Source organism: Astatotilapia calliptera, chromosome 23 (assembly GCF_964374335.1).
Source record: "Astatotilapia calliptera chromosome 23, fAstCal68.1, whole genome shotgun sequence".
Classification (NCBI taxonomy): domain Eukaryota; kingdom Metazoa; phylum Chordata; class Actinopteri; order Cichliformes; family Cichlidae; genus Astatotilapia; species Astatotilapia calliptera.
This window is the reverse complement of record NC_137443.1, coordinates 28,075,170-28,085,840: the sequence shown is the minus strand read 5'-3', so window position 1 is coordinate 28,085,840 and position 10,671 is coordinate 28,075,170. Positions and strand designations below refer to the sequence as shown.

General features: G+C 39.0%; 1 protein-coding gene across 1 annotated transcript; it reads left to right on the top strand.

Annotated features, from left to right (window-relative positions):
* Positions 1-60: 60 nt before the first annotated feature.
* LOC113016771 (transmembrane protein 237A-like) lies at positions 61-10,616 on the top strand. The gene is made up of 14 exons (XM_026159875.2): positions 61-413; positions 635-670; positions 2,131-2,162; positions 2,966-2,976; positions 3,073-3,144; positions 4,043-4,171; positions 4,730-4,823; positions 5,816-5,973; positions 6,051-6,183; positions 6,274-6,465; positions 8,251-8,324; positions 8,420-8,504; positions 8,588-8,709; positions 8,804-10,616. Exons 1-14 carry the CDS (start codon positions 210-212, stop codon positions 8,866-8,868), a joined length of 1,407 nt encoding a protein of 468 aa, XP_026015660.1. The 5' UTR covers positions 61-209; the 3' UTR covers positions 8,869-10,616.
* Positions 10,617-10,671: the final 55 nt, after the last annotated feature.

Genomic DNA, 10,671 nt, shown 5'->3' with positions numbered 1-10,671 from the left:
GTTTTCATATCATATATCTTCAAAAAACAAAACAAAGTTGTTAAAATTGCAGAAAACGTGTAATTTCCCAGCCAACAAGAAAATAAATAAGATTAGCAGCCATGGTTACATGACATTAAAAATGGGGGAGGGGCAAAGTAGTCTTCAAAACATTATTAATACCCGGAAGCTTCAATTTTAATAATTTTTTTTCATTTTATTTTTGCTAAATGTTAAGCTACCGGAAATGCGTCACACTATTCCTAAATACATCCGGGCCACAACCCCGCCGCTCAGTGAGCGTAAACAAAGCAAAAAAGGAAAAGAAAAATCAACAAAAACAGCGATTTATTCGCTTTAAACGACTGAAGCGAATAAAACAAAGTTACCAGCTGCATAATATTAAACGGGTTATGGATACAGGAGGAGCAACGGTGAGAGATATGCACACATAATGCATGAACAGTCAACATAACGGTCATATTTAAATGGATGGCGTGATTTGCTCCTAATTGTACCTGTGGGGGCAGAAAGCTCGTTTTCTGGTTCACTTTAAAGGCTGTTTTCGTGTAATCTTTCTCTGAATTCTAATAAGAGCGAAAACGATGATAATAAAGAGCAGACGGTGTTTGTAACCTGCCTGTTTTCTGTGTAGACGCGGAGGGTGAGGGAGCTGCCGCCTCTCCCACAGGTGAGTAAATCAAACCTCATCTGAGCTAACAGCTCTGTAGCTCCTCTGTAATAACTTTTAATAAAAATCAACAAGAACCTGTTGATTTGTCACGTGGTGGCTGGTTTTTATTCATTTTATTTACTTTATGTTATTTACACATTTATTTATCCAGACGTTTTCGGTCTTAAATTATAACAAAAAAGTTATTGATAGAGAAAATATTGAATTAGTAGCTTATTAGAGAAATATTAAAGTGATCCACACTTGGTTTTACATTTCCTTTAATAATAATAAGTTTTATTTCTGTAGCACCTCGCAAAATGTACTAAAATCATTAAGACATTAGAGACATACAGTCCTGTGCAAAAGTGTTGCGCCACCCTTCATTTTTTTTCTTTTGTGCTCTTAAGCAACAACTTATTCAATGAAACAGGAGAAAGTCGAGTAAAAGCACCCAGAGATCTGATAAACTCCTCACACAGACTTGAACAATCAGACTTGGTGAATTTAAAGCCTGTTTTTAAGGGATTTGGTTTTTATTTCTGAAAAATCTTAGTGATTTCCTTCTCGGTTTACGTCAGATGAAGTACTTCCTGGATGTTTTTACTCACCGACACACTCATAAATACACACTGCCGCTCCAAGACACTAAAAAAGGGGCTTGACCTGTGCTCGGAGTAATCCTCAGTCCTGGCAGATGTACTAACACAGATTTAGCCGAGAATAAAACAGTCAGGATGTCATGTGTCACTTAACTCCTGTCTCGCTGGTTTCTTGGGGGAGAAATGGCTAGAAAGACGCCGGTAAGATGCTTGCTTCGGTTGTTATATCCGACTCTGGGTTATAACTGAAAGTTCTTGAACTTTTTACGTTAAAATCTTAACTTTTTCATTGGTTATGCAAGTGCTGGTGGCTTAGATAATCTCTTATAATGGGCTTATCCTGTTTTGTAAGAGCAGCCATATCACTTTCAGGCAGTTTGTGTCTAAATTTCGAAATTACGTTTCTTTGGTTCTTGTGTTCTTGTTACCGAAGGAGTGATAGTTATTAGATATGTTTAAGATGCGTTTGATGGCACCAAAAAGCTTTCCAGTCAGATTTTCTCAGACTCTGGTGTGTCTAGTAGCAGTGTATACCCAAGGGTCAGTTTTAGGGTCTTGTTCTTGCAGGATTTCAAATAAAAAGGTCATAAAAAGTGTTTAGTTTTGTTTCTAGATTTACTAGAATGTGTTCATAACTTGTGTTGTTCCGTTGGTATGGACAGAAATTCAGAAAATATAACTCTAGGTCTTATTTCCCAATTATTTTTACATAGGTTTCTTTTTTGGTGTGACTGATTTGGGAATGAAAAAACTGCATTTAATGTGTTAAACTTCAACCCAAATCTATAAAAGAAGGAATAAAAATGTTCTTTAGAGGGTTTTTATGAGTGAACAAAGGGAGAAATCTGACTTCTGTGTTTCACTGTGTTTCTCCAGAGAGGCCAGCGATCTCTTCCCACAATGTCGAGGTGGGTAAACATCTTCATTTCAAGCAGCTACTGTGGTGTAATGCTAAAGGGGACCTATGAAGCTTTTTTGCCATGCAGATGCAAGAGGGGTGTGTGTGTGTGTCTCAATGATCCAGGAGCATCCCGGTGACAGTCTTTGTGTTTTCCCGCACGACATCACAAGGCAAAAGTAGCAACTAAGTAAATTGGAGATAAGTGAATAAGAGGAACAATGGACAGGAAACTTTCCAATCCGATTGAATTTATATATAGTCAGTCCTTAAACAGTGAGTGGAAAAGCACAAGATCTGAACTCTGATCAACTTTCAACACTGATGAGGCAGCAATAGATTGCCATCATATTAAAGAAGCATGTAACAAAATACAAATGAAATAATAATAATAATAATAATGATAATAATACCTACTGAATTAGAGGTCACAATAAGTCAGCCAGACTTCAGACTGCTCTGTATCTTCATTTTTTTCTACCTGGGTCTGTACGACATCAGAGAAAGGGGCTATCAGTCATATGGTCATCCCAGACTCAAAAGCCTCACACACCTGTCAATTCTAATATAGTTATGGTGGGGAGGAGCTAAAACGGCTGCTTTTAGACAGGGGATGAACTGAAGGGCTGCACCAAAGCCCAGGATAAGATAAATGAGGATGATTTTGGACTCTGATTCATGCAAAGTGACTCTAGTAGAGTCCAAGAATAAAAAACTGAAGCAGTAAATGAGCAAACGAAGTCCACTTTAAACAGCAAAACTAAACTTTTCTTCTCTCTTTTCTTTGTTCTTGCGACCTGTGCACATGTGAAGTCAAGACACAGGTGGGTAAAAATATTTCTAATAAACAAGTTGCATTTCGTCTCAAACTCATTTTTTATGTGACTTAGCTTTATTTATTTATCCCTTCATGTGCACAGAAGATGTTCCAGCACCAAAGCACAAGAAGAAGAGAGCGAAAAAGGAGACAAATGGGGTGGACGATACAGACGGTAAGAAACAGCTTTGTGTTCTCATATTTGATGCTTCACGAACATGAATTTAAAGGTTTGAAGGGCTTCTTTAATATAACCTTTTCATGCACCTCACTGTATCTTCACCGCTCACACCATGAGCATATTTCTCATTGTCATCCAAATTATCTTCAATTTGCCGTCATGAGCCCAAAGAAAGCTTTGAACTGTTGAGCAGTGTAAAACTCGTTATACAGTGGGGCAAAAAAGTATTTAGTCAGCCACCGGTTGTGCAAGTTCCCCCACTTAAAATGATGACAGAGGTCAGTAATTTGCACCAGAGGTACACTTCAACTGTGAGAGACAGAATGTGAAAAAAAAATCCATGAATCCACATGGTAGGATTTGTAAAGAATTTGTTATTGTTATTGCCAACAAAGGTTATGTTACAAAGTATTGAGTTGTATTTTTGTTATTGACCAAATACTTATTTTCCACCCTGATTTACGAATAAATTCTTTACAAATCCTACCATGTGGATTCATGGATTTTTTTTTTCACATTCTGTCTCTCACAGTTGAAGTGTACCTCTGGTGCAAATTACTGACCTCTGTCATCATTTTAGGTGGGGGAACTTGCACAATCAGTGGCTGACTAAATACTTTTTTGCCCCACTGTATATGGCTTGCTCATGAAAGCCTGCACATATATAACAGCATTTATGTTCACTAAAGTCCTAAAAAACAAATTGTTACCATTAAAATTCTTCCAAAACTCTGGAGAATAATTTTAAGTAAAGGATAACAACATAAAACCACAAAGAAGGAGAGTAGACTTTTCAAATTTGTCCTAAAATTTCTGTATAAAAATTTCAATTTCCTCATTTGCCTCCACCCACTGTTTAAAATAAAGCTGTAGCTTCTTGTGCCACCTTCAGATCAGGGGATGGAGATGGGAGGCATGGGCAGCCGCAGGGCTTCTGGAATCGGGGATCATCTGACCCTTGAAGCCACAGTCGAGGCCCCGCCACAGAGGAGGAGGAAGAAGAAGAAAACTGCCACTATAGGTGAATTCAAGAATTCTGTCTCTGCTAGTTGTTGCTGCTTTATATTGCAAGGTAGGGACCCTGTAATAATACAGAGAAACCTCCAACAATCAGACAACGTCCTAAGAGCAAGCGACGGTGGAAGGAAAAACCTCCTTTTAACAGGAACAAACCTCCAGCAACCGTGTGCCGCCACCAGTTGGGGGTGAGGGGAGAAAGACTCTTTAATAATAACTTCAGCTAGCTCCATATTTTTAACTATAGACTCTACTGGAGTGGCTTTGCATGATTCACAGCTCAAAGTAATCCTTATGGAGCTTATTGTGAATCTTGCATCAGCCCCCTCAGTTCATCATCTACCTGAAACAAGCTACTTTAGCTCTTCCCACTTCAAACCAGCTTTCTTATGATTGTCTGCCTCTCACAAACGGCAGGTGGGTGGAGCTTCTGCGACTCTATGACAGACTGCAGAGCCAAATTTAGAAAAAAGTGTCTGAATGTGAGCAGTTAGAGCAATCTGAGGACTGAACTTTTGGCTGAAACTGAAACTTTGCCCATGTTGTGAATCCTGGATTTCAGGTCTTGAGGACGACCACGCCGACCTGGTGAACGGAGACACCGCGGACCAGACCACAGATGGAGAAGAAGTGGTCAGGAAACCCCGAAAGAAAAAGTAAGAATTTATTATTTTAATACAGGTGCACTAATTGTAAATTTCTGGCTTGATATCCACATTTAAAGAAATCATTTGGCTGACAGTTGATTTTTATAATGTTGCTGTTCTTGTTTATTCCCCTTTATTGACTCTGAGACACACAAGTGTTCACAATAAATTAATAACTGAGCTGATGTAAACCATCATTGAAGGAGAACAAATTCAAATGTACGCTGGGCCTCGATATGGCAACAGCACCGCCTACAACTGCAAAGCTCTCCAGCGAGTAGTGCGGTGCTCTGAACGGATAATTGGAGGTGAGCTTCCCTCCCTCCAAGACATCTACAGGAAGCGCTGCCTGAGGAAAGCGGGGAGGATCATCAAGGACTCCAGTCACCCCAGCCATAAACTGTTCAGACTGCTTCCATCAGGAAGGAGGTTCTGCAGCATCCGGTCCCGTACCAGCAGACTGAGAGACAGCTTTTTCCATCAGGCCATCAGACTGCTGAACACTTCATAGACACCTCAGCTTCACTACTGGAACTTTAACATTATGCACTCCATACTGTACAGTAACGCCACTGTTTTGCACATGTCTCACTCTGTATATTTTTATATATTTTATTTATTGTTGACTCTATTTAATTTGTAAAATATGTGTACACACACACACACACACACACGTAGAAAAATATTTAGTATACACATCCAGAAATGCATATACTATTATATATTGTACATATATTTATTAGTTTCAGATGTAGCCATTCTTGTATTTTGCTTGTTTACATTATTGTATTTTGCACAACTCTGTTGCTTGTGAAGCTCGAACACAAGAATTTCACTCACATGTGCTGTACCAATGTACCTGCACATGTGATGTGACAATAAAAGTGATTTGATTTGATTTGATTTGATATTTGCAAGTTACTATCTTTAATGTTGTGACCTGAGAATAGTCTGGCTTTTTAGTTTTAAATTTTTTTTTTAACTTGCCATACACTCTTCAGGAAGTCCAAAGTTGTCGAGACGCAGCTTCCCGATGAGCTGGACATACCGGAGGATGACATCATCGCCGACACCCCTCCTCCATTGCCGCAGCATTCCCTGTTTGCCGCCCCACAGGGTCAGAGCCAGCCGGTCGGGAAGGTGTTTGTGGAGAGAAATAGTGAGTGACAGAAGAAGAAGAAGACGATATTGATGATGAGGCTGTTTGTTTAACTTTTTTTATGTGTTTGCATGCAGAGCGTTTCCAGGCTGCTGAACGCTCCGATTGGAGGAAGACCAGCGACCCGATGGACAACATGGCAGACTTCCAGCACATGCAGCCACTGTGGACCACCAGAGATGTTTCCATCAGAGTGCATGGAGGCTTCAGGTAACAGCAAAGTGTCTCCTGTATGACTATAAAAATCCCGAGTCCGTCCTCCCGTCCCAGTGTTCCTCCTCTCCTCTGTTCATGCTCCAGGGTGTTCGGTCTATACTGTCAGGGCTTCCTGGCCGGCTACGCCGTGTGGAACGTGGTGATGGTGTACATGCTAGCCGGGCAGCACCTCACCTCCCTGTCCAACCTGCTTGAGCAGTACCAAAGCGTGGCGTATCCCTCCCAGTCTCTGCTCTACATGCTGCTGGCCATCAGTACAGTGGCAGCCTTCGACAGGTAAAGCTGCACATTGGAAATCCATCATGGTTCGCCACGTTGCAAACAAAAACACATCACACCTTCTGGCAAATTAGAATCACCAAATAGCCAAACCCTACTGTGCGAGCAAAATGGACACAAAGAGAACACACGCAGGCACGGTATTTGCAAGAAAAACTTTGGTATTTGTGAGAAAAACTTGTTATACATTTATATTTACAAGAAACAAGATATGAGCTTGCAAAACAATTTTTTATTTTTGATATTTGCAAACCAAAAAATCGGTGTTTGTATATTTTCCAGAATGTTAATATTCATAAAAAAAGTTTGATATTTGTGCACAAAAATGTTAAATTTTTTTTAATATTTGCAAACGAAAAATGTGATTGGCTAGCAAAATTTTATAATTTTTATATTTGCTGACAAATGTGGTATTTTCGATCAAAATGTTGCTATTTGCAAACAAAAAAAATTGCTTTTTAAAAACATATATTTGTAAACAAAACATTTTGGATTTAACAGTTGCAAACAAAAAACAGGTTTATTGTATCCGGTTGTTCAGTGATGACGCGACGAATCCTACTTCCGGGTCTAAAGTAGTCTGCGTTTAATATGGCTTTTGTGTTGTTAACATGTTTAATGTTTTGTATTTTCTTCTATTTGATCTCAAAAAGCTCCTAAAACAGTCAGTGATCACTGTTGACCTCCCTCGGCTTTTATTACCACTAATCATTTATTTAAGCTCAGTTTTTAAAACCTTAGGATGTAACTACAGCCCAGCCCATGCAGCAGTATATGAATGACTAACCTCGTATTGTGGATGGATTATCTCAGTTGTTCTCCTGGCTGAAGTTTGGTCCTTTTACAGCATCCTGCCATGCGATTACATTTGTTCCTGACCACCGAGAACACTCACGTTAACTTTTATCGAGTGGAAAAAAAGTTAGCTTGTTTATATTATGCTAACATAGCTGTGTCGCTAGCGGTCACGTAGCACATCATTATATACCAGCTAGCCAAACTTCAGTAACCCTACAAACGTCACTGCTGTTTAGTTTTCTGTCTTCATTTATGTTGGAAGTGATAACAGAGCTGTACGTTTTAATTTGTTTCCAAAACCCCGCAGTCAGGACATGCTATATTGTATTTAGATAGAAGCTAGCGAGCTAACTCCCTGCTAACTTCTAACTCCGTTAAATGTCATAAATTCCGTTTTCATGAATGCCTGGATGTTAAACTCAATTGTTACACTTGGTAGAGCAGAACGCTGATTATTTTATTAAAGATGAAAGACTTTAGACAGTTTTTCAACTCTCAGTAATGCCATAGTGATCGTTTGATATATGGACCTGCAGCGGAGTTTAGGCCCAGACACGGCTAGTGACGTCAGACTGAACAACCGGATTATAAATACTTTTGTATTTGCAAATAAAACGTCACTATTTTGCAGTCAAAACTTTCAGATTTTTATGTTTGCAAACAAAAATTTTGTATTTGCAAACAAAAAGTGTTATTTGTTTATTTTGCGAATAACGCTTTCTTATTTACAAACAAAACTTTTGATAGGAGCAGGTGTCTTAAGTAAATCTGCAACATCATATAAGTGGTGGTGCAGTTCAAACTGTACCCAGTTAAAAAGAACGTGTTGAAACTTTGACCTCAGGTGAGGGGCTATAGAGCTGGGGTGGGACAGGGATCTCACTTTATAAATCTTGTAATTAAAAGTGTGAAGTGAATGAATACTGCATCCATTTACGCTATGAATTAGATGTTTGTGTTTTCTACAAATGAAACTCTCCTCAGGGTGAATCTGGCCAAAGGCCCCGTGGCTCTGCGGGAGTTCATCACGCTGGATCCGGTGGCTCTCGCCTCGTTCTGTGAGTCCTCCTTCCTTCTCTGTCTGTGCTTCAGAAACACATCATCGTGGGCTCTGTTTGGGATTCAGTTGACACGCTTTGCTTTTTGCACACAGTGTATTTCTCAGCGCTCGTCCTCTCTCTGAGCCAGCAAATGACCAGCGATCGGATCAACCTCTATTCCAACAACACGGCACTACTGTGAGCTTGCTGGAATAATCTGATATTCCGATATCATTAAAAAGTCTGGTTTTGATACAGAGACTGACCTGATTCTGCTTTAGGCCTACAGGGTTGGAGCACCAAATTCTCCACCCATGGGTGACTGTCAACCTGGTGGTGGCCCTGCTGGTGGGCCTGGCCTGGATTTTAATCGCCATCAGACCTGAGACCGACTACACGGAGGGTGAGAGAGAGCAGTGTGGGTTGAGCATTTCTGCTTAAAAAAGGAAAAGCCAACTTAAAACATTTATTTTTGTTTTCTTATCCTTCCTCCTCAGGTTACCTAATGGCCATGGAGATTGAGCCTCCAAAGCTAGAGGACAAATCAGAAATGACCGCCTGAGAGAATTAAGAAATTACTGTACAGCTTTTTTTGTCATTTTGCACATATTTTTGCATTTTGTCGTGAATGTTGTTTAAGTTATTTTTGTACGTTTGAAATATGTTTATTTCTTTTTAAATACAGAGATTTAAAGAATAGTTTTTTCTCTCTTTTGTTTACAGTTGTTTCTCTACATGAAACCCATGAAAGAAAGCATTCACTGCATTCACTACACTGTTTTTCTGCTTGCCCAGGCTACTGAAGCACACTGAATGAGCTATGAAGAAATTTTAATTGAATTGAATTGATTTACATGGTCTACAGCAGCGGTCTCCAACCTTTTTTGCGCCACGGACCAGTTTATGCCCGACAATATTTTCACGGACCGGCCTTTAAGGTGTCGCGGATAAATACGACAAAATAAAACCAGTACCGGTACCAAATAAAACAAGATTTATTCATAACACACGTGAAAAGACCCAGGAAAACCGAGTTAACGATAAAAACGATAACAAAATAACACTGAAAACCAATAAAAACCCTGAAAACCATACATTTCACACCTGAGCCTCAACTCTCGCGGCCCGGTACCAAACGACTCACCGGGGGTTGGGGACCGCTGGTCTAACTGCAAAAGAATTGTAACATATCAAAAGTAAAAGTACTTATCATGCCAAGGAGTAGTTAATGGTGTTACTGCGCTGCACTGAAAGCTAATGAAATTAACCTGGAAGTGGAAATTCAGGCCAGTTGAAGTGCATTAACCAAAGGATGGCATAGCTGAGGTATAAACACAGAGATGAGTCAAAGAAAAAAAAAAAATCATCTGAGATCCTAAAAGGCTTCTAGAGCAGCTGTGATGGAACTGAACTGAAAGGCAGCTAAATGTAATGCTGACCGCGGATTTTACACTGACATCTGAGCTGAAGTGTCAATGTATCAGTTTTAATTTGAGCAGAATACAAAGCGTTTTCTAAAAAAAATAAATAAATTCTGAGTGATTTTGTGTCCTATTTTAGGTTATTAGTTTATGTTTGTGGACATGTGGTGTCTGGTCTTTTTTCCTGTGTGTCTTTGGTGTCATGTTGAGTCTTTTTATTGTAAACTTTGGTCTTTTTTGTGTCCCTCTGTAGTCATTTTGTGTCTCCGGTGTGACTGTAGTCCATGTTTAGTTGCTTTATATCACCTTTCTGTCATTTGTATCACTTTGGTCAAGTTTTGTCTCTGTTTTCTTGTAATTTTGTGTCTTATTTCATGTCTCTGTGGACATTTTGTGGCTGTTTAGTGTGTTGTTTTTATGTCTTTGTGCATGTTTCACATCTCTTTATTGTCACTTTGGTGTTTTTGTGCCCTTTTAGTCATTTTTTCATCTCATAATGTTTTTCTCTCTCTTTATGTCATTTAATGTCTTTTTAATGTCCCTTTGTCATCATTTTGCGTCATTTTGTTTCACTTTTCTTTTTGTTTTTCTTTTTAGCGATCCCTTTTGTAGTTGTTTTTTGTCCCTTTGGTGTCATTTGTGTCTTATCTTATGTCTTTCTGGTTATTTAGTGTCTCTGGTCTTGTTCATTCTTCTTTTTATAGTTGTTTTATGTCCTTGCTCCTGTTTATGTGCTTATTTCTCATTTTTGTGTTTTTGAGTATATTTTTACTCATGTTGTATCTCTTTGTGTGATTTTATTTTTATTCTTTGTAGTTTCTTATGCCTTTGCTCAGTGTGATTTTTTGTGTGTGTCTTTTTACATCATTATAAAATGACTTTATGGTCATTTTGTGTCCCTTTGAGTTGTTTTATGTCATTTTATGTATTTGTGATCATTTTGT

Bases quoted from the DNA above. Each gene is read 5' to 3' on its own strand.
- LOC113016771 (XM_026159875.2), top strand. From the start codon at position 210: ATGTTAAGCTACCGGAAATGCGTCACACTATTCCTAAATACATCCGGG. The intron at 5,974-6,050 runs GTGAGTGACAGA...GTTTGCATGCAG, and splicing joins GGTGTTTGTGGAGAGAAATA to AGCGTTTCCAGGCTGCTGAA. The intron at 6,184-6,273 runs GTAACAGCAAAG...TTCATGCTCCAG, and splicing joins AGAGTGCATGGAGGCTTCAG to GGTGTTCGGTCTATACTGTC.